The 23,378-nt window shown below is 34.3% G+C and overlaps 2 protein-coding genes, 1 long non-coding RNA gene and 1 pseudogene across 10 annotated transcripts in view; 2 read left to right on the forward strand and 2 right to left on the reverse strand.

The window, feature by feature from the left end:
- Positions 1–632: 632 nt before the first annotated feature.
- Positions 633–6,818, forward strand: LOC115979901. 7 transcript variants are annotated; one of them, XR_004089230.1, is made up of 5 exons: positions 633–953; positions 4,569–4,789; positions 4,938–5,094; positions 5,184–5,264; positions 6,735–6,818. It is a non-coding gene; the product is annotated as an uncharacterized LOC115979901 (long non-coding RNA). The 7 variants fall into 7 exon arrangements; XR_004089234.1 differs by having other exon boundaries at positions 4,569–4,802; positions 6,724–6,808; XR_004089228.1 differs by having other exon boundaries at positions 6,724–6,808.
- On the reverse strand, positions 3,369–7,438 carry LOC115979900 (G-type lectin S-receptor-like serine/threonine-protein kinase At4g27290). 2 transcript variants are annotated; one of them, XM_031101985.1, is made up of 7 exons: positions 5,888–7,438; positions 5,479–5,604; positions 5,173–5,300; positions 4,864–5,074; positions 4,447–4,684; positions 4,071–4,221; positions 3,369–3,951 (listed from the first exon to the last, which is right to left on the reverse strand). In XM_031101985.1, exons 1-7 carry the CDS (start codon positions 7,182–7,184, stop codon positions 3,643–3,645), a joined length of 2,460 nt encoding a protein of 819 aa, XP_030957845.1. In that variant the 5' UTR covers positions 7,185–7,438; the 3' UTR covers positions 3,369–3,642. The 2 variants fall into 2 exon arrangements, with proteins under 2 accessions (XP_030957845.1, XP_030957846.1); XM_031101986.1 differs by lacking the exon at positions 3,369–3,951 and having other exon boundaries at positions 4,119–4,231; positions 5,888–7,437.
- A 6,432-nt stretch (positions 7,439–13,870) lies between these two features.
- LOC115980186 lies at positions 13,871–19,042 on the reverse strand (annotated as a pseudogene).
- Positions 19,043–21,365: 2,323 nt separating this feature from the next.
- Positions 21,366–23,378, forward strand: part of LOC115980187 (G-type lectin S-receptor-like serine/threonine-protein kinase At4g27290) — a 13,503-nt gene continuing 11,490 nt past the window's right edge. The window contains exons 1-3 of the mRNA XM_031102466.1: positions 21,366–21,408; positions 21,471–21,541; positions 21,612–21,804. Coding sequence (XP_030958326.1) covers positions 21,366–21,408; positions 21,471–21,541; positions 21,612–21,804 — 307 coding nt within the window. The remainder of the gene's footprint in view (positions 21,409–21,470; positions 21,542–21,611; positions 21,805–23,378) is intronic.

A 23,378-nucleotide genomic window follows, 5' to 3' on the forward strand; every position in this document is an offset into this window, starting at 1 on the left:
TGCAAGTATTTTTTATGGGCTTTGGTATGTTACCTGGCTAAGGTGGCTGACTGATGTGTTTAGTTTGTAAGGCCCACCCAATGAGAAATTTACTACTACAATGACAATGCTTTGCCATGGTCATTTTCATTTTTATTATTTGATGTTTATTATTTTTAATTGATAACTTTAGGTTTTAAAATTATAAAACTTATATATATATATATATATTAGCGGTAATTTTGAAATGTCCTAAAACAGTACATTGAAATAGATTGGTACTGAAACATTTCATTCCAATGAAAAACTCGAAATAAAGTCCAATGCATAACATTAGGTGAAATGTTGGATTGATGAAATTGATATATATTTTTAAATTTATCTAAAATTTAGAAATTTTAAAATAAGTAAGAGGTCGGAATTTAAGAGTGTGAGTAGTGAATATATAACTATATATATATTATTTTTAGGTACAAGAATAAAAATTCTTTGCATCCTATATTTCATCAATCAATAATCATAGTTTTCCACTTGACATTTTCTCTTCAAATGAAATAAAAATAACACCTGTCATATTGCAATTGGAAGGGAACATCCAATGAGACGGCAGCAGATTGAATTCGTGGGTCCTCTTCTTTACCTTTCTCCTCGTTTGGTCTTGTCCCATTCTCACTTCTCACTCCCATGAGAATCTCTCTCAACTCTCTCCCTCTTCTCCGAGCAGCGTCTTGGATTCTCTATCTTACCTCTTCGGGTGGGTCTTTGGTTGTGGTGCATTCAGCGTTTGACAATCATAAAGGTTCAATTTCCGTGGGTCTTGGGTTGGGCGATCTTGGTGAATTTGGTTGAGGTTTCAGCCAAGCGCCAAGGTGGTGGTTCTGGTTCTTCGGCCGGTTTGGAGGACTGGGTCATGCTCGTTTTGTCGCGACGGAGAAGCAAGATATTTGAAGTGGCTACATTGAAAAGCTTCATGGGTATTCTCTTTTAGCGCAGTCCTTTGTCTCTTTCAGCTTACATAGATGTTGATTGGGCTGTTGATACCCTCTAAACTCTAAAGACAATCTACATCAGCTTAGATTTTTTGTCTTGTCTTGGCATTAATCGCATTACTTGGTCTGCCAAGAAAAAAACTCACACTATCTTACTCCTCCACTGAAGTTGAATACCAATCATTGCTTCCACTGCTACTTTAGTTATGTTGGCTTTGTACAATTTTATAGGGCTTTGGGTGTTTCATTCATCATATTCCTCAGATTTGGCGTGACAATGTTTCGGCACTTGCCATTGCCACAAATCTTGTCCAGGGGTGGAACATGTATGAAAATTCGAACCAATTTAAAAGTGTCATACAAGAAATATGAAAAGTTAATAACATTCTAGTACTGATCATGTCTGATATATTTACCAAGGGCTTATCTTCTCTGCGTTTTATTCAATTAAAGAACAAACTAATGCTTACTTATATGCTCATTAGTTTGAGGGGAGATGTTAATATTACTGATGACACTTGCACCACTCAGCCTGTTGACACTCACAACACAGTCAAGATTGTAGCAGCTGCTGAGTAAAATTAGTTGCTTGGAACTAACAATTAGTTATGGCTTGTACTCCCATGTGTTTTATTAAAATGTGTTTATATACCAATAGTGTGCAGATCACATGCTCATGTGAATAGAATCATTCTTCTACGGGATAATTACACATTACCCACCTGTGGTTTACCTCTAATTCTAAGTGCCTACCCGTGGTTTTAATTTTGACACTTTGCCCACCTGTGATTATCTCCGTCTATGTGCCGTGTGCCCACCTCTGTTAAAATTAAGGATAAATAGGTATTTTTACACCTGTTTTATGTCTCTCTCCTCCCAAAACAAGAAAAACAAAAAAAGAAAAAGAAAAACAAGATTAAAATATAGTATTGGTTTCTCATTATTCACAAACATGAAGAACATACACAAACACGAAGAACATAAACCCAGAAAACTAATACAAATCAAATGAAGCAAAACCATGAGAGAAGAACAAACTAATACAAATCAAATGAAGCAAAACCATGAGAGAAAGAGAGTTCTTCATCTTCTTCCTCATACTTATTTTTTATGCCTGTACTAAGAAATTTATTAAAATCAAAACATAACACAATTTACAACATGAAGAACATAGACCCAGAAAAATCAAACTCAAATCAACCTCCACAAATATATATGTGCCTTGTTGTCTCTCTTTCACCACAATGGTTACTAATTTGTTCAAAGAAAAAAAAAATCAAATGGCCGACCACAACAAACCCAGCCATGGCCGACCACTCCAAACCCCAAACCCAGCCATCCATGGCCGACCACTCCAAAGCCAAACCCAGCCATGGCCAACCACACCACAACAAACCCAGCCATGGCCGACCACTCCAAACCCTCCCAGATCTGGCTTTTCTCTTGCTCTTCTAGCGTTCTTTTCACCCACTACGAAGCCATGGCCGAAGCAATCCTTTATGGCGCTGCACAGAAAATCATCAAAAATTTGGGATCCCAGATTTTCCAAGAGATTGGATTGCTCTGGGGTGTCCGAGACGAGCTTGAAAAATTGAAGAACACAGTGTCCGAGGAAGAATTGGAGCATCATTTACAGCAGAGAATATATATATATATATATATATATGTTTAGAGATGATCGGTCACAAAAAGAATAGTGGACACAAGTCACAAGAAGAAGAGATTGAATTGGATAACTTCATATTCATGATTAAAAGAATAAGAAAGTGCGCAATCGCATGCTCAACCCCGTGCTTGTAAACTCTCGCATTATTTGACGCTAACAGCAGAAAAAGGTTCCTTCCAAAGCGTATCAACTTTTAGCAGCTGCCATCTGCATAATGCTGAATTCGTATCTCAAAAATGGGTTTTTCAACTAATGTCGCCACTTCAATCAATTTATTATTTAAATAAATAAATATAAAAGTAGGGGCTGTATATGTTCCAGTTTCAAAAAAAAAGTAGGGGCTGTTAAACTTTTGTTAAGCTTTCAAAGTTGCCCCACTAAAGCAGTAGCGATGATTTTGTTTGTGTATGTTCTTCATGTGTTTGTGTATGTTCTTCATGTGGGGAGTGTTTTGATCTGTTTGGGATTTTGTTTTTACATTTTCTGTGTTAGAGTAACGGAAAGTAGAGAGGTGGGCACACGGCACATAGACGGAGATAATCACAGGTGGGCAAAGTGTCAAAATTCAAACCACGGGTAGGCACTTAGAATTAGAGGTAAAACACAGGTGGATAATGTGTAATTATCCCTTCTTCTACAGTTAATCCTCCCTTCATTTTATCTTTGTTTTCTGCTTCTTCTGGTTCTGCACTTACTGCTTTTGTGATTCAAAATCTCTGTGCACTTTAAATAGGATCCATGGTTTATATATCAAGAAAATGCCAGAGAAGCCCATAAGTAAACGTTTTAATTATTTAGATTTTAGATAATAGTCCATCCATTCAATTAAAGAAAATAAAGAAAAGTTCACTAGTTTTACACACCCAAGCAAGTAGCAACTATGAACCCCCAAATGATAGAATTTAAATCTGAAAACAAAAAGATGCCAAAGAATCTAGTCCCAAATGCACTACTAAATACTTCAAAACTTTCACATATAACATCTCATGCAAGCTATTTATGAATTCCCTATCTAGCTTCTGGCAAAGTTATAGTTACTGCATTTTCTGTGTTGGATTCTTCATTTCTTGATAATGCACCTGCATTGCCGGAACTTCTTTCTATGAAAAAACCAGGCTGTTTAGGCTGAGGCAGAATTGCTTCCGCATTTGTTAACATAGAAAGCACACAAGACATTATCGGCCTGTCTTCAGCGAACTTTTGAACACATAGTAAACCAACATGAATACATCTTAGTACTTGGGATCTTAAATGTGAATCCTCCAAACATGTATACAATAGTTCCAAGGCCCTGTCCTCCTTCCACAGCAACCATGCCTAAAAAAACAATTATATTATAGATGCTTACATAATTTTCCAAAGGGGGGAACACAGAGAGAGAGAGAGAGAGAGAGAGAGAGAGAGAGAGAGAGAGAGAGAGAGAATTTTGAACTTACATGTCCTAGTAGGTTATGATGGTGATCGGCATGAAAAAATTTTCGATTTTTCATGCCACTCACTATCTCTAACATAAGCACACCCAAGCTAAAGACATCAGATTTCACTGAAAATGTTCCGTCAACTGCATACTCAGGAGATATGTAGCCACTGCATGAAACTATAAAATATTAGTTTTAATATTCTTATTGTTGTTGTTGTCATTATTGGTAGGTTACATGAACCGGTACATCTCTAACTTTAGCCCATGATATCACCCTTCATACCATGTTTATGAGGGAAGGAAGGTCATTTGGGTTAGAGACTCAGAGCACATTGATGAAATGTTGCTACTGTTTGACAAGCAAAAATATAGTTCCATTTTATAATACTTACTGTGTTCCAACAACTCTTTCTGTTTTCATTTCAGATTCATCTCCTCCAAAAGTTCTTGCTAAGCCAAAATCTGATATTTTTGGGTTTAAATTGATATCTAATAAAATATTACTTGCTTTCAGATCCCTGTGGATAACTTGAAGTCGAGAATCCTGGTGCAAATAGAGAAGTCCTCGCACAATCCCCAAAACAATGTCAAGACGCTTTGGCCATGTCAGCAGTGCACTCCCATTTTGTTCTGCATATACTTTTGCCCTTATTACCATGATCAGTGATTATTTTCAGTTCTTTTGTGAACTTGTTTTGAAAATCATTTGGAGGACTCTATTCAAAGACATGATAGGTAATACACTCAGGTACACAACCTATAAAAGAAGGAAAGCAATAATAACACATAAAAGCTCATTAGAATTGTACCAAAAATGAAATAATTCAAGCTTTTGTTGGGCATGTATTCATAGATTAACATCTTTTCGTCTCCTTGAATGCAGTAGCCTAAGAGCGTGACAAGATTCCTATGTTGAAGTTTGGCAATGAGAGCAACTTCATTCTTGAACTCTTTGAGACCTTGTCTTGAATCCTTTGACAGCCTCTTCACAGCAATATTTTGTCCGTTACATAGATGTCCCTGCAAATCATCACATAAAGGTGCATCTTTCCTTTTGAATTTGCATGATATCACCATACAATTTGTGACCTGTATAACAAATTCAGAATCCTTTTTACCTTATAAACAGGACCAAATCCACCTGCCCCAATCACATTTTCTTGAGAGAAGTTGTTTGTTGCAATGGCAACCGTTGTAAAATCAAATAAAGGTACCTCTACATCATCTTTCTTTCTTGGAAGACCTACTGAAAGCATATATTACATTATCAGGAACAGCTTTTGATTTTAGTCTAACTAAGCTTTATCATGATCACTTCAATTGATCTAGCTTTTTGCATCATTTATTATTGCCAAGCATAGAAGTTTATACTTTTTTTTTTTTTTTTAATATAATTTTTTAATAAAATGGATAACTATACTTACATCTTCTACTTTTTATCTTCCAAGTTATACACCAGAAAACAAACCCCAAAGTAAGCACTCCACAAATGACTGATACCATCAGGACGACCTCCGGACTTTCCTTCATGTTTGATTCCCGGATTGATCCTAGAACAGACAACAATTAAGATATTTGTTCATTTTGCTTGAATCCTTTTTCATTAGGGTAATAGTATTAGATCTTTGCTTCCACTGGTCAGGATTTATTATAAGTCTGTTAAGAATGCTAATACAAGCATAAATAAAACTATGGCTTGAGAACTTATACCGAACTCTATCCTGCTATAGATTATAAGACCCTCTGCACCATGTTGGCCAAGGTCTTTGTAGATGAAGACTGCATATGCTAATATGTTAGAAGTGAGTATTAGAGAGCAGAAAGTGCACTTACTTAGGTCTGAAGCAGCCAGTCGTATATAGAGATCTTGCCCGGGATTTTCTTGGTTGTACCCTCTAATATCAATCAAACTCCCAAACCAGATCAAACAGCCGTTGCCTCCCCCATTAATATCTGAATTTGCATATGCTGTACATGAACAGTTCTTCAAGCACTCTACCTCGCATTCCTTGGTGCTCATACTCTTGTTTAACCAAAACTCTAGCAAGTCAGGCAACTTCACCCACCCAAGTTTCATGAAATTATCTTTCCTCTGGCATTCCAGTGGGGTTCTCCTTACACATCCGCTTGAAGAATTTAGCAGTTTCCATTCTTCTGGTGATTTGGGGATGAAACCTTCCAAACACTCACAAGTTGATTCTTTGTAACTTCTGCAAACACTATTAGCGCCACACTGCCCATAATTGTCACACATGTCATTCGGTACTGCATCCATGGTAGTCCATTCAGTGCTTCCCTTCATCAATACAAAGCGTTGGAGGATGCCTGACTCACTCAGTGTTATCCTTGTAGAAACCAACTTGTTTTTAGGTTCATACTTATATCCCACCATGTCATTTTGGGATGCTAATATGGGAAAGAAAAATTGATTTATAGGCATAGGAAGACCGCTGAATCGAACTCCATTCCATGGTCCAGTGCGAAATATTTTCAACGTTCCCCTTTTTATAAATATTTGAGGCAACCCCTTGTAATCAAATTTGTATGTAGAGTCTCCTGGAGATGCAGTATCTGAGTCTTTGCAAGATGTCAAAAATCGGTTTAGACCATTGCTCATGTCCTTTCCTATGATCATGCCTGGTAACCACGTGTTTATGGGGCAATCATAGCTCTTCCACAGATAGCTTTCAGAGGTTGAAGTTACATTGTCTATAAGAACAAGGTTACCAGAACTTAAAAGTTGAGCAACTGGAATCTGTGCTGGCCTGGATGGATTTGAATACCAGATAGTGTGGTTGCTTTGGTTGAGAAGAACAAGTGTTCCATTGTTGCTGATGGTGAAAACTGCAGAAGGATCTGTGACTGGGCTGTTCTGGTTTGCTATCCACACAAGTACGCGTGGGGTCTTCTTGTACCATATGCCCAAGTACCAGCTCTTGTTGTTGCCTGAAGAGAAGAAGCCTAGCTCAAAAACTTGATCTGAGGAAACTAGAGTCTGGATACCGCTAATTGATTGCCCTGGACTTATGGTGTCAGCTGCAATGCAAAATTGCAACAAGGTTGATGAGAAAGCAATGAGATAGTAAAAGAATGAGGGAAGAGCAAGTGTCTCCATTAACAACCCCCTCATTTTTTTTTTTCTTTTTTGGGTTGAATGAAAGAACCTTATTCAGTCCGAACTATAAAAGTAGTTAACTGCCGCTAATAGCAGAGAACAACAAAAATACTAGCAGTTAGCAGCTGCAAATCAAAACAAAAGAATTACGTGATGAAGGGCTTAAACAAAGACTTGGAGGACTTAATGGGTTTGTAAATTCTAGTCATATGTTTGTGAATTGCGATGATGATGATGTTACGATATTCGAGAATGACTTCTCATTCAAACAGAACTTTCTATTTTTCCAACACCTTTAGCCCGAATTCAAAACTGATTTATGTTAAACGTGGGGACCGCTTTTAGTATTCGTTTGGTTGGAAAGATTTAACGCTTTATTTGTTTCAGTAATAATGTTTTCTAGAAAACAAATTATTTTTCAAAAAATATTTTCTATAAAATTATCTTATTTTCCTATGTTTGGTAGTAATCTTAAGGGGGTGTTTGGTTTGTAGTTTTAAACAACCATTTTCAGTTTTTAAACAGCATTTCACGCATTTCAACACACTTTTTCACCCACACGTATTTTCACAAATATTTTCAAACAACAATTTTCAGTTTTTAAACACATATACCAAACGGGCCCTAAATGAGTTTAAAAACAATCTTTTAAGTTCATTATTTAGCTTAATGTGAGATAGAGTTGTTTTCAAAAAAAAAAAAAAAAAAAAATTAGTGGAATACAATCTATAACAATAAGTCATATTTTTTATGTTGATCAAAGATAATTTTCTTTTGACTAATTTTTTCTAATGCTAAGAAACACTAGAAAAAATGGAAAACTACAAACAAAACTATACGTTTTTAGACATTTTAAAACACAAGTTGTTTAACCTAATTATTTAGTCAAGTAATTACATAAATAAATTATTCAGATATAGATTAACACATTCAAAACATATCATGTGAGTAATGTAGAAATATAAAGAACACACGATATGATAACCTAGGAAAATCAAATCGGTAAAAAACTTAAGGAGGATTTAACCTAGTTATCTTCAAGGTAAAACAGATTTACTATGAAAGAATTGAAGTTTGTATAATAAGACTTAGAGCATTAGCATTCTATTGCTACCTTGAGTAGAAAACTTACTACAACAACTACATGACAACTATGAATCAACGGACTACTTTTTTTGATCCACTACCACCACAAGTACTCCCACTTGTGACTTTGAGATTCCACTCAAAGGTTTGAGATCTTCTTTTAAATTCTTTATGCAGTAACTAAAGCGATCATCAAGTTCTTGATATAATCTTGATCTTGATAACTTTAAATGTGTATGAAGGTAAACACTTCAAATCTCACAAGAGATTCAACACACAGCACATCAAAGACTTTTAAAATGTAGCTAGAGTTTTTCCTTTTATACTTGGAGTAAAACATAAAACTCTACACATTAAATCGGGCTTGGGCTTAGTTGGAAATTCTGTAGAAAAAACAATCTGCACGAGATTCGATCGATTGAGCCTTACAGATTTAGACCAATAAATTCTGCAATCACTCGATTCCAACTTTATAAATAAACACACTTTGAGCAAGCTTAAACCTAAACTCTATGTTTTGTTCATGATTTGCTAACATAATACATAATGAAGTTCTAATACATTTAGTTCTTAAAAGTCTCAGAACCTAACAAGAACATAAGGGATGACTGAAAAAATATGAGAGAATAACGAAGAAAAAATTATTTTTGTAAGTGTCTTGTAGGAAAGTGGAGATGATGGAAAATTGATGCAACTAGGTGTTTTATCATGGGCCTACCAAAAATCAATATCTCCAATTTGAAGAGATAATGAAAAAGACCGAGAGTTTTATTGCTTAGGAGAATTTTGCCCCCCTTTTCACGTTAGTGGACTTCAGCCACAACTTTTTTTTTTTTGCCTTTTTCTATTGTCTAGCTTTTGCTTCTATCCTATTACAATAAACTTTAAGTCTTTAACTTATTATTATTATTATTATTTTTATTTTATCTTTTTGGTCTTATCCTATACATCATAGCTTTTCTTGTTCAACTATCTTATTAGCTACTCTATACGTTTATAGAAGTTATATCAAAGAACCTTGGTAAAATGACTTGCGTAGTATTACCTCTGAAGTTTGACCTTTTCCAAATGTAGTAGGGAATCATGAGCACCCCAAATACTACGGCAATGGCAACCACAACTATCACTACCACCTTCGTATTTTGCTTGTTTTTTACATCTTTTTTTTAAATTTTTTTATTGAATTTGCTATAGAAAAGAAAAAATATTTTAGCAATGCAATAAAACAGATGGAAAAAATATTTTAGCTTTGATGGTACATCAAAATACGAATAAGAGAGCAATGAAGACTATAAGCCCATACCTTGCTCTGAAGCAGGCATTCGAATATATACATCTTGACTATTAGTATCCTGCCTGTTAGCTACCATCTGTCTAATATCAGTTAGATCTCCAAATCAAATGGTGCAACCACTTCCTCCATCTCTAATATATGAGTTTGCATAAGCCGTACAGGAACAGTTGTTCTAACATTTGACTCTGCATTCGTTAAGATTCATACTTTCGTTCAACCAAGAATAAGTGGTAGCTGGCATTTTAAGTCCAGAAAATTTAACAAACCCAATTTTATCTTTATCCTTGCAGCTCCACTGCATACTGCCTACACATCCCCTAGACCACTCTTTCTGGTCCCCTTTTCCTAGTGACACAGGCCTGAATCCTTCTACACATTGACAGACATGTGAGACACCCATGATACAATTACTAGAAGCACCACATAAATTGTAAGTGTCATATAACCCATGTCTGAAACTAATTAGGGAAATGCCCCTGTTTTGAAACTTGATTTTCTAAAAATCGAGTTCCAAATGTAAAACTCGATTTTTGAAACATTGAGTTATATCGAACATGGACTTAGGAATTTTTTTTTTTTTGGAACTTGAGTTCCATGAACTCGAGTACCATGTGAAGTACTTGAGTTCATGGAACTCAAGTTCCACTTGAATTTTTTCAAGGAGCTCAAGTTCCATGAACTTGAGTACTTCACATGGTACTCGAGTTCATGGAACTCGAGTACTTTACATGGAACTCGAGTTCTAGAATTTTTTTTTTTGGGTTAATTTTTCAGTTTGCTATAACTCGATTGTCCAAAAATCGAGTTTTAAATTGTAACTCGATTTTTAGAAAATCGAGTTTCAAAGTAGGGGCATTTCCCTAATTAGTTTCAGATGTGGAGCATTTTGCTGAAAAGTTTTGGCAAAAGGTAAATGCCCATTTTCTTCGGAGAATTTGGGTTCATCTAAGAGAATGTTGCAAATTTGTTCTGTAATAAATGACGTGATAATCTCCATTTTAATTTGGAAGTTCAGTGACAATTTAGAAATCAGTGATCACACCTCAATCATCTTCTCTTTTATCTAAGTTTTTTTTTTAAATAAACAATAATATGTCATATACTCCACGACTTATACCCCTTTTTTTTTTATTGATAAGTTTGTTCAGGGATGGAAGCAAGAATTTGCCTTGGCAACCAAACACGAAGAAAAAAAAAAAAGAAAAAGGAAGAAGAAGAAGAAGAAGAAGAAGATAAATCATAAATAAGAAACTCTCTAAATTCAAAAATAAATTAATACATGAAAAACAAAATTAACATCTATTCAATACTAATATCTAACAATATAAAAAAAAAAATAAAAGACAAATAATTTTCTCCTCAAACAGTCAATTCAACCATTTATGATATATTAAAACATAAAAATAATCTATGATGAATTATGAATTGAATTTCGGAAAAATTTACATTTCATGTACAAAATCAAAATTTACATTTCTCAAAAACTGCAAACACATGCACTATGCACTCCTTTGCTTAGGCTCAATGCTATAAAAGCATAAGGGGGAAGGTGGGGGTTTCCCCTTAAACCCCAAAAGGCACCTTTTTGTGGGAGGAACGAATCCTTCCCTAATCGGGTATTGTCCGCTTTAGGAATGGGCTAAGGAGCTGATGCCATCCTGACGGATTTGTTCAATCCCACATCAGGGAGAGACGCCTTCCACCCTTGCCTTATAAGCACTTGGCCTAAGGAAGGGTGTACCAAAGTGTGTCTGATGTGAGCAAGTCTCAAAAACTGCGCACACATGCACTATGCACTCCTTCACTTAGGCTCAACACTATAAAGGCACCTTTTTGTGGGAGGAACAAATATTTCCTTAATCAGGTATTGTCCGCTTTGGGAATGGGTCGAGGAGCCGATGCCACCCTCACAGATTTGTTCAATTCCACAAAACCTACTTCTCATCATTGAAAATACTAACAACTAGTCTATAAACAAATTAATAGACTATTTAATTTCAAATCCTTACTAGTCATTGGTACACAATTCCAAAATATTTAACAATTTCTTAAGGTCAAAATGTCGAACTACATCATGCTAATAAGTAATAACGGTTTAGTTCCACTTCCATCTCCAACCAGAGTTTTTCTTGATCGGTGAATTATTGCGAATAAAACTTGTTCATCAACAAACAAATATTATAACTTCTAAAAAGATTCACATGCCTCTCAAATATCTAGAGATGAGATAAATATAGGAAACTCATTTATGCGTTTGCTAAACAAGAAGTCCACGGGGTCAGTTGCTCGGTTGGACAACTTTGGGCTCAATAAAGTATGTAGAGGTTACCTGAAAATTGCTGTCTTGGGTCAATCAAGCAGAGTTAGGTTTTGGGCTTGTGTGATGTGCCAAACAATTTTGGGCCTACAAATTTTTTTCCCCCCAAAAATGAAAGATTAACCGCATACAACCTGATGAGAAATTCCACATCTTATTTGATGGCTGTTTTGATGTGCGTGGGATTGTAACTCTGTGCCTGTGCCATATTTAAGCTACAAAATTAAAGATGATTAATATTAGATAATGTAATTTTTTCTTTTGTTTTTTAAATTTTATTCTTACTGAATTAGGAATCCACATTAGCGAGATATATGATGAAATGCAATACGCGCCATTGTTTGTTTTTTATTTTTAAATATAGATTAATTAACAACAAGCTGACATGAGGTAGTAACTGTTGACGTCGTAACTTATAATTCGAGTGAGTTTTTAATTCAAACTGCAAATGTTAGAAAAATAGAAAGTGCAGTTTGAAATATAAAGTCATTGATGAATGCCGTTCGGGTTACTCTTAAGTTTGAACATCATCACCATTCACAACCACACACGACTATAATTTACAACCCATTTAAGTCATCCAACTCCAAGTCTTTTTTTTTCTAAAATTGAGATTGATAAGGATAATTTTGTAATATTGGGACTTACTCATGGCAAGGTGTAGAGTGGCGCCCCGAATCAACCCGTCAGCCTTGTGTCTATCAACACATGACAAATCATAAGTCTACAAAGCTGATGGGATTAACTTATGATGGGGAATGAAAGCTGATGCCACCATGATGAAGGAAGGAACTAGGCTGACGGTTCTGACATAACCCAAAATTGGTCTCCATGCATATGTATAAGGAAATTTCTTGTGTCCTATGCCCAATGTTGAACAAAAAAGACTCCTACAAGGAAAGGATTACGAAAAATATACTCATGAGAATTCCTATATGGAAAGGACTTCTAAGCCAAGGAAAGAGAGGTCAACCTTTTTCTACTATAAAAGCCCCAATACCTTCACTAACTAACGTACGTATAATTTACCTGCTCTGGCATTCTAGACTTGTGAGAAATTCTAACTTGACCTTCAGAGGGTATTTGGCCGGCACCACACCGATGCTCTTTGTGAGGTCTTCTTTTTTCATGTTGTGCAGGTATTGTTTTGAGCACGTGTGGACCATGTAGCTTACTGTTGATTTTTTGGCATCATCAGAGATGAAACTTGAAAGGGCTAATAGACTTGGCCTATTATGTAAATCCAAGTAATTGTTCATGCAATTCTCCTGCTTTGCAGCTGCTAAGTGATAACATTTTTGTCCTCTGCGGGAAGCAACGGTAAACTACTTTTATAATTTAGACCAAATAAGGTTCTTTCATTCAACCAAAAAAGGGAAAAAAAGAAAAGAAAAGAAAAAAAAAGTAGTGTATTGTTAATTTATATACTTGCTCTTCCCAGTTCCCACTCTCTTTTATTGTCTCATTGCTTTCTCAACCTTCTTGAAATTCTAAATTGCAGTTAACACCATAATCCTTGGGCAATCGATTAGGGGTGTCCAATCTTTGGTTTCCTCAGGCCAAGTTTTTGAGCTAGGCTTTACTTCAGCCAACAAGAGCAGGTATTTGGGCATATTGTACAAGAAGACGCCGGGGATACTTCTGTGGATAAAGAACCATAACAACCTACTCACAGATCCATCTGGAGTCAGCAACAATCAAACACTTATTCTTCTCAACCAAAGAAACCTCATTATTTGGCATTTGGATTCACCCAGGGCAGCACAGACACTAGTTGCTCAGCTTTTGGGTGTAATAAGTAATCAATCCTTCCTATCATCTTAAATGCACACATCCTAAATTTAAAAGACAGATTTATAGAATTTTTCCATACATACCTTTACCCTGATAGATGTAACTGCTATCGAATTCACTGAAAAGGGAGAAATTTAACACACATGATGCAAGCATGGCAGACAATATAATGCTTAATCATTTTTGTATACACATTGAAACCAATCTTCAAATCCTCCAGAAATACTAACATAAGTGGTGTAGCCGAAATTAGTTTAACAAAATAAACTCCTTTAAAGTTATAACTACAATCCATTTTGACAAAATAAACTAATGTAAATACTAAGAAACTACACAACAACAAGAAACTTTGTTTTGAGTTAAAGTTTGTCACTTATGTACAGCTCATCAGCATCCATGATTGCACAAGGTCCTGCAAGAATTTAAAAACTGTAAGTGCATACTTTTTTGTGATTTAATACCATAAGAAGATGAAAATCTACTAATCAGTTTAGTAACAATGCAAAAAAAAACCTACACCGAGATTTGTGGGTTTTCAAAGTGTACAAATTAAGAAATACTCCAAGCCAGCAATTATATAATATGAAGATATTTTGCTACTTAACACAAGAAAATTGTAAAGAGAAGACAGCGTGCTCCCAAAGAAAATCAGATAATAGAAATATCACACAACCAAAACAAACATTTCAAAGTAAAGCCAAAGCCAACTAGACCACTGCATCACACATGTTTGAGTCAAGGTTTGTATCATCCCTCGACATTCTCTCATAAATACATCCCTGGTTGTTTGCTCAACAATAATTGATCACCCATATACTCATTTCTTTTATAACACCAACGTCCTCATTCTTAAATTGTTTACGAATAATATTTAACCCTCCTCTAAAAACATAACTTTGACCTAAAGAACAAACTTAGAATATTAACTGGTTTTTTCAACCAAAAAAAAAAAAACTGAACATTAACTTGGTATGAGATGAAAATAAATTTCAGCAAATACATATCACAAAGAAAAAGGTGCTAGCTTAACTTTTGGTAAATTTTATTGGGATTGAATCCACCAACCACCATCACCAGGTTGGTGCGGACGAGAGGGATGTCTAAAGAAAAAACGCTTTGCATGACTACAGCCTATTGCTGCCTCCAAACCAGGAAAAGTTTCAAAGTAGAGGCACAACCACATAAATGGAGGAACAGTGAAACAAACTAGTTGTAAAATTTAGCATACTCCATAGTCCATAAAAAAGAAAAATATATCCAAAAACCAAAAATTGAACCACTATCTCTTGCAAAGCAACAATCATATATCATCACAGATATCATTGCTATAGTCAGAAATCACTCTTATGAACCAAGAATTTATTTGTCGATCAACATGTTTTCAACAACCAAAAAATAAAAAGGCTAGAAAGATGCTAACAACCTAAGAACTTCCAGAGTTATAGAAACTTTAGTAACCAAATGTTGTTAAGTTAAAGACAATACACACACACAGCATTGGTGAACATCTTCATCCAATGTAAGCATGGAGCATGGCAGACACGGTTAAGCACTTAATTGTTTCTGTAAACACACTAAAACCAAACTGCAAATCATCCAGAAATACTAAGAATGGAGTAGCCACAATGGAGTTTAACATAGTTCATTGAGTATACATTTAATGTTATAACAACTACGATCCAATTTGCCAATAAACTCATGCCAATATTACGAAATAAATACCATCAAAAAGCTTTGTTGAATCTTTACTTTAGCTAAGTTAAAACCAATTACTTATCTATAGCTCATTACCAACCGTGATTGTTTGTGATTATATAGCAGAATTAGATTTATTTTTTAGTAAGTAATTGAACCATTTCAAGATTTTTGCTAAAATAAAAAGGAGATAAAATAACACAAATCAGTGTAGTATCATATGGAAAAAAAGCCTACTCCGATATTTGAAGGTTTTCTGGATAAATATTAAGAGACACTCCAAGCCTATACCACAAGAACATGTGTATCACGGGGGATTGGGAGCCAGGGTAAATGATCTAAGCAGGTTCCAATGCCAACAATTGTTTAATAATAAAAAATCTTGAAAAATAACAAAGGACAATCATAAAGAGAAGACATAAGTTGCAAAGAAACTAAGAGAGTAGATATATACAAAATTCTAAGTAAAAGAAACTACGCAAATACAATATATGTCATCAACTGTATAAGATGAAATTACTTTCACCATTATAAATCATTGAAAATTTTCCAACTTAGATTCTTGGCAGATTTTTTTTTTTTTTTTTCTTTTTTTGGGAGTTGTATTAGGATTATGGATTGAGTTTCATTGTCTCCAGGTTGGTGTGGGATGAGAAGAATAACTAAAAGGAAAGGCTTCTAATGCATACAGCCTGTTGCTGCCTCCAAATTAGGAAAAGTTATATTGCAGAGAAACAACCACCCAAACAGACAAAATATGAAACATTATGAAGTAGGGAAACAACCACCTTTTTTTTTTTTTGGGGTGGGGTAAAGAAACTAGATCTCATAACAAGAAAAATATATGCAAAAACCAAAATCTTTACAATGATTTTTGGCCAAGTCAAAATCACAAATTATCATAGATCTCGTTGCTTTCTTTTGATTATTGACACCAATCCCACTGCTACATTAAGAAATCACTCTTATGAACCAAGGATTGATTTGTCCACCAACACATTTTCAATTACAGAAAAATAACTGGCTAAAAAGATCCTAACGCTATGAACTTCTACAATTTTTCTTTCCAAATAAGGGAATATATTCATTGGTGAGATACAACAGGGGAAAAACCAATTACCATGAGTGCTTATACACATTTATAGTAACAGCAGTATCCAAATCTTGTAAGTTTCCAATGTCAAACCCCAAATTCTTGTATAAGGGTCTATTCTGTTTGGCTTTTACTTCTAGTTTGTACAATTGTGTAATATAAAAATACGAACTCATTCACAAAAGATTAAAAGAGGGAAAAAGAAGAAAAATGGAATTAAATGGAGTCAACAAAACAATACATCTAAGCATAACTATTTTATTTGGAAAAAAATATTCAATTTGTGCTGAGGAACAAAAGATAACAAAAATAGTTCAAAAGGAGGTTTATAAACAAGTCATTTTCATTTCTTAACCACCCAAACCAAGCAATAATTATTGATGAACTGCTTTGTCCATGAACGTGGCTCTTTGGGAATCTTTCAGTAAGAAGAAAGGCATACGAGGCAATTAAAAATTTCAAATGTACAGGCAACATCATTAGCATACTAAGATCACAATTGACAGAGTAAGAAAAAAAATTTAATAATCCAAGGAGAGCATGAAGAACATTTAACGCAAGTGTGAAAACATGAAGTTAAGAGAGGTCACCATAACGTTATCAAGAAAGAAAAAGTAGAGTAGATCTATCTATATAATGTAAATTATAAGTGGCAGGAAACATGATATTCAGTGTCCATTCATTTTCAACCAATTAATAAATAAACGTGCTAAAAGTTGATAATCAACACAAACAACTTTTTTTTTTTCATAGTTGAGTATACATGCTATTGACAGCAAGCACGACCTTCATAAGCTAACTATCCTAAATATAAATTCACTCAATTAAGGTAATCAATCAGCAATATATTCATCTCTAACTCATAATGAATGCCAAGAATATATGAAGAACAAAACAGAAAATCATAAAAATAAGCATGAAAATGAAATGCACCTTGCCTGTTGTTGTTCCTATTACTTTCCCTTAGTAAGTAACTTCAAGGTCGGGTTTGTCTAGCAAAACTAGACTCTCAACATAAGGATCAACAAAACTATACTTAGATCCAGTAATCCCAAGGTCTTTAACCTCTTAGGTTTCAAGGTTTCGCGAGACGAGCCTTTTTTTATATGTTTCCAATATAACCTCCCCGGCAAAATTTGCTATTTAGACTGAATTTAGAAATTTTTTTGGAGAATAGCATGCGCGTCAAACTAATTAGATAGTTAGACTGTTTTTGGATCTCGAGTTTGCCAAACTCGATTTTGGGCTGAAAAGCAAACCCTATAGTGGCGTTTTTTTAGTACTTATAGTAGCGTTTATATAAAACGCCACTATAGGGTACATATAGTGGCGATTTTGACAAACGCCACTAAAAAAAACGCCACTATAGTTTGAATTTTGGGCTGGAACTCGAGTTTGCCAAACTCGAGTTCCAAAATCAGTCCACCTTACTAAATAGTTTGAAGTGCATGCTGTTCACAAATTTTTTTTCTGAAAACAGTCTAAATACCAAATTTTGCCCTAACCTCCCCACTCTTCCTAAAAGCTTTTGCACAAGGTATTTTCTCTCTGTAATGAAATGGCCTTGATATGTCCTGTGGGGGCGCTTGAGCATTCAAACTTATAATTTTGGTCCATGATGATGCATCTGCATAGTTTTTCAACACCCATAGATCGAGAGTGTGAAAAGCATACCCAGGTTCAAGCAGCGCAATGGAATTCCCAAATGCCATAATAGATACCCACTCCCAATATAACATATCGGAATGCTTAGGCAGCGGTATCTCACGGAAGACCTCATCCTCCAAATCAAACACCAAAACAAAGTAGAGAAATCTGATTTCTTGAGTTGTCTTGTAACAGACCAAATGCAAAGCCCCATTGACAAAAGCCTGTAGGCGTAGGCAGACCAACATTGTATCACGAACAGCACATTTGGGACATTGAGCAGTAACCACTCTCCATTTCCCAGTGGCAAGTGAGTAGATCTCAACCTTGGGTGTAGATTTACCCTCTTCGAAGTCGCCATCCTCAGGAGTAACAAACCTCACGACCTTATAGTCATTGGCTTTGGAATCAAACCCAAACCCAACAGCCGCGGTGTAGTCATGAAGGAGAAATTGGGGGTAGGAAGTTGCACGTATTTTTTAACACAAGGGTTCCAGAGAATGAAATTATAAGCGTAAGTGTTTAAATCATCAGCTAGGCAAATGAAGCCATTACAAGTACCAACCACGCGGAATACTCCAGTAGCGCTTTCGCCATGAAAAGGAAAGTCGTCAAAGCAGGTGTGTTGATGGAAATTGGTGTTGTCGTCCCAATGTAAAACATAGACTTCTTTTTCGTCTCCGATTCGGTTCCGTTTTTTGACTGCTTTGGCGAGAGGCTTAGGGCAGAGCCTGAAGAGAAGAAGGTTGTGGGAGAAGGTGGAGATGGTTGGAAATGAAGGTGGGGTTTTGGATGAGGTATTTCCATGTTTTGCAAACGGAGGTGAACTTGATGATGGATTTGACAGGTAGGCGTATGAGAATATGGGGTAGGAGTTCAGGAGGAAGAGAAGCCCACATTGCTTCTTCGATTAAGGATTTCGAAACTTCAGGTAAGTTGTCTGACATTGCTACTTCCTTCAAACAGAGAGAAAGACTCACTTTGAGACTGCAACAGGAGAGGAGAGGAAAGCGAGTCGACCAGGTGGGTTGGATTTGATGTTAAACCCGAGGGCAGCGCAGCTAGCGAAAGTAAGAGACTGAGAGAAAGAAAACCGATAAAGAGTCAAAGGATAGATAGTCGTTAAAAAAAAAAAAAAAAAAAAAATCATATTAAGAGTCTGTTTGAATATAGCTAAAAACTGAAAACTGAAAAATACTATAGTAAAATAATTTTTAAATATGTAAATAGTACCGTAAGACCCATTTTTAATGAAAAAGTTACTGAAAAGTGAAATTTGTGGGTTCGTGAACAGTGCACAGTATGCACTATTTACGAAAAAAGTCAAACATTTCGGCTCAAAAAGAAAAAAAAAAAAAAAAAAGCTGAAACGCACACTAAATAAGTGTTTGGATCCACGTTAAGCTGCGTTTCACGTTTGCGTTTTCCATCTTTTTTTTTTTTTTTGATTCACGTGCAACAGCTTTTAAGAGATAGTGCACTGTTCATGCACTGTTTGTACATTGTTTACTACTGTTTGTGCACTGTTCATAAAAAAAAAAATTAAAAATAGGTCCCACGGTACTATTCACATATTTAAAAATTATTTTACTACAATGTTTTCGGTTTTCAGTTTCAGCAAAAATAAGTTGTATCCAAATAGAAAATTGGAGTTCAAAGTCAAATATTCTCTATTTCATTTTGCTTACAAAGCTAGAACTGTTGAACAAATATTATCTATTTCTAAAATTCATGAAAAATGCTGCTTGTTTTCTAAAAGAAATATTAATGAATTTATTGCTACTAAAAAATTCAGTTATTTGCATATTGGTATGGTTCAAGTTGCTATTAAACCACTCATTCGAAAGGGTATTAATGCTTATGTTCTTATGTGTTTAAGAGATGCTAGATTTAAGATCTTTAAAGATAGCATTCTTGGTATGATTACTACTTCTATGTATGATGGTCTGTTTATTTTAACTGTTATCTTGATCTCACTCTTGCTTTGGATGACCCTAATATTGTTAAAGCTTTGACTTTGAATATTGCTTCATCTGGTTATCACATGGAAGAAGGTAGTAAGCCTTTTGCTTTGATTTATCGCATTTATTATAGACTGTTGGGTACTTAAATAAACCCTGGTGCTAAGATTCCAAGAGAACCTTCTGGTAAAACCATGTTAATTCAATGTTCAACTCTTGATGCTAAAATCCAAGTTCCAAAAATGATTCAATGGCAAGACGTTAAGCTTCCCACTGAATGGTTGTTGGAACAAGAATCTCCTCTTGCTAAACCTGTTTTTGATGAGCTTGATCTGACACATATTCAACAATATCTTGATGGTACTGTTAAAATAAGTTTTCAAAACAATTAACCCTTGAAGATCAACGAAGGAAGACATTCCTTTGCCAGATCTGAAAGTATTTCAAAAAGAGATCAAGATCTCAATGATTTTTTACAAAAGAGTTTGGAAAAACCCAATGATTTAAAACCAAAAGGTGTTTCAAGTGATAAATCTCAAATAAACTTTGTTTACTACTCCACTAAACCTGAAGCTTCCTCTTCACATAGCAGAACTGCTAATGAAGAAGAAAATGACACTAAATCTGTTTGTCCATTTGATTTTGATTTTCCTCCTATTGAAAACCCTATTTACCAAAATCAGTTAAGAGTTTTGACTATTTTGGATGAAATTTTTGAAGTTGATATGGTTTCTTTGTATAATGAATTTATGCTTGCTAAAAACAGAAACAAAAGAAAATATTTCCAAAATAATTTTGCTCAGTCTGAGAAAGACCGTTTGAAGAGAAAATGGTTAGAAAAGATGAATCAATTGAAAAAACATATTTTGTTTTTTGATTTTCTTGAAAACCATTATGTTTCAAAAGATGAAGTTTCAATACAACATTTAAATGTGATAAAAAAAAATCAAATTTTGTTAAAGAAAATAGAACCATTGTTAAGTCTACTCATCCTCCTCTTGAAACAATTTTGATAACTACTAAGAAGGATGAAGTCAAGGCCTCTCCTTTCAAAATTGCTGATGATCAAACTCCTGTTGTTAGTCTTAGTGAACAAAACAATTTTACTAATGAGTCTTTGCATATTATTAATCAACAGCTTGACCGTATTGAAGAAAAAATTGTTGAAAAAACTGTTTCTACTGGAAAATCTGTTTTTGAAAAACTCATTTTTGTCAAGACTGAGGAACCTTTGATTAGTTTACCTAGTCAAGATAAAAAATTTAAGTTTAAAACCTCCCAATCTAAAACTCTTGAAATTGTTGAAAAAATGCTTGCTGATTTAAAGGTTAAAATTGAGGGTACTTCTACAAGTACTCCTGCTAATTGCACTATTTCAAAAAGAGAAAAGAAATTGTTTCTGATGAAAATACAGATTCTGATACTGTTTCCTTTGTTTCTGCAAAAAGGATTTTTGATGATGATTTTCCAGAAATTAAAAGATTTGTTGGTACTTCCAAACCCATGTCATTTACAAAAAAACTGGTATTCTAAACCCATTCCTCTTGATATGCAGTTTGAAGAAAGACCTTTTCAAACCCAGTTTTCTATTTCTGCCGATAAGATTTATGAATGGAATACTGATGGTATGTCTGAACAAGAAATCATTAATAAAATGGGTCATATGTCTATGGTTGGAATTGCTTATATTAATAACCATGATCTTGACCACCCTGAAATTGTTGACCTTCTTGCTACTGGTTTTTCTGGTACTCTTCGTGGATGGTGGGAGTCATATCTCACAGAAGATTCCAGAGAATCTATTAAACATGCTGTTAAAAAGAATGATGAAGGTATTCATATTTTTGATGAAAGTATTGGTCGAGGTATTCCTGATGGTGTCAATACCTTGGTCTATACTATTCTCAAACATTTTGTTGTTACTCCATCTAATATTTCATCTCGAATTTCTGATCTTCTGAATAATTTGAAACGTCCTACTATGTCTGATTACAGATGGTACCAAGATGTTTTCCTTACCAGAGTAATACATCAGAAAGATTGTTACAAGCCTTATTGGAAAGAAAAGTTTATTGACGGTTTGCTTCTTATCTTTGCTCATAAGGTAAAACAAGAGTTAATGGGTAAAAATGATTCTGTTGATTATGATAATTTAACTTATGGTGATATTTTAAGCACTATTAAAAAACTTGGTATTAACATGTGTAATGATGAAAAATTGTTAAAGCACTAGTTAAAGAATAAAAGAAAAGCTAAATATGAAATGAGTAATTTCTGTGAACAATATGATTTGCCTCCTATTGCTCCTTCTAGGCAAAAGAGTAAAAAACATGATAAAAGCTATAAAAAATATAAAAATACAAAACCAACTTTGTTAAACCTAATGATTTCTATGCTAAAAAGAAAAATGTTTCTAAAAAATATGATAAACAAAGATCAGGTAAAGGTAAATGTTTTAGCTGTGGAAAACCTAGACATTATAGTAAAGACTGTAAACAAAAACCTGGTAAGTTAAAAAATAAGTTTAACATGTTAAACATTGATGATAAAAATCAAGAAGAATTATTCAGAATTCTTGAATCAAACAATTCTTCTGATTCTTTGGAAGATGATTTTTCTTCTTCATCTGATTCTTGCTATCAATCTACTAATGATTCCTTAGATTCACCTAATATTAAAATTGGTTGTAGAGATTCATGTTGTAATGCTATCAAATCTGCTAATGTTCTCCCTAGAAGTGAAGAAAATGAAACCTTGATAATTAAATTGATAAATCAGATTGAAAACCCTGAACTACAAAAAGAATATTTTGGATAAGTTTAAGAAAAATCTGACAAAAGTTGAAACTAATAAAAAACTAAAATCAACCATAAGCTTTGAAGAAACTTTAGAAGAATAGCTATTACATTGGATTGACTATTCTTTAAATTGAAGAATAGCTATTCTTCTTTAAAATGGATGTAATAGCTATTCCTTAGTATATATAATAGGTTTTAAAATTAATATATTTACAAAAATATAAAGTTTCCTTATATATCATCTTTTACAAGCTTTCCATATGTAACAATCAAACTTATGAATAGTAATAATTATTCCATTACAATGTCTTCTATTCCCAGTAATAAAAATTACTATTCCTAATGTAATCTACATTCAGCGTACCAAACGTACCCTTAATAAAAAGAAATCCAAAGAATTAACTGTTAATGATCTTCAACATGAAATTAATATTGTTAAACAAGAGATAAATGAATTAAAACACAAATTTAAAAATATTAAAAGTGATAATACTAATCTTAAACAAGAATTGTTGATGCTAAAA

The sequence above is a fragment of the Quercus lobata genome, chromosome 3, assembly GCF_001633185.2.
Source record: "Quercus lobata isolate SW786 chromosome 3, ValleyOak3.0 Primary Assembly, whole genome shotgun sequence".
In the NCBI taxonomy this organism is placed as follows: domain Eukaryota; kingdom Viridiplantae; phylum Streptophyta; class Magnoliopsida; order Fagales; family Fagaceae; genus Quercus; species Quercus lobata.

Bases quoted from the DNA above. Each gene is read 5' to 3' on its own strand.
- LOC115979900 (XM_031101985.1), bottom strand. From the start codon at position 7,184: ATGAGGGGGTTGTTAATGGAGACACTTGCTCTTCCCTCATTCTTTTAC. The intron at 5,075-5,172 runs GTAAAAAGGATT...GATGATTTGCAG, and splicing joins GATTTGGTCCTGTTTATAAG to GGACATCTATGTAACGGACA. The intron at 3,952-4,070 runs GTAAGTTCAAAA...TTGTTTTTTTAG, and splicing joins ATCATAACCTACTAGGACAT to GCATGGTTGCTGTGGAAGGA.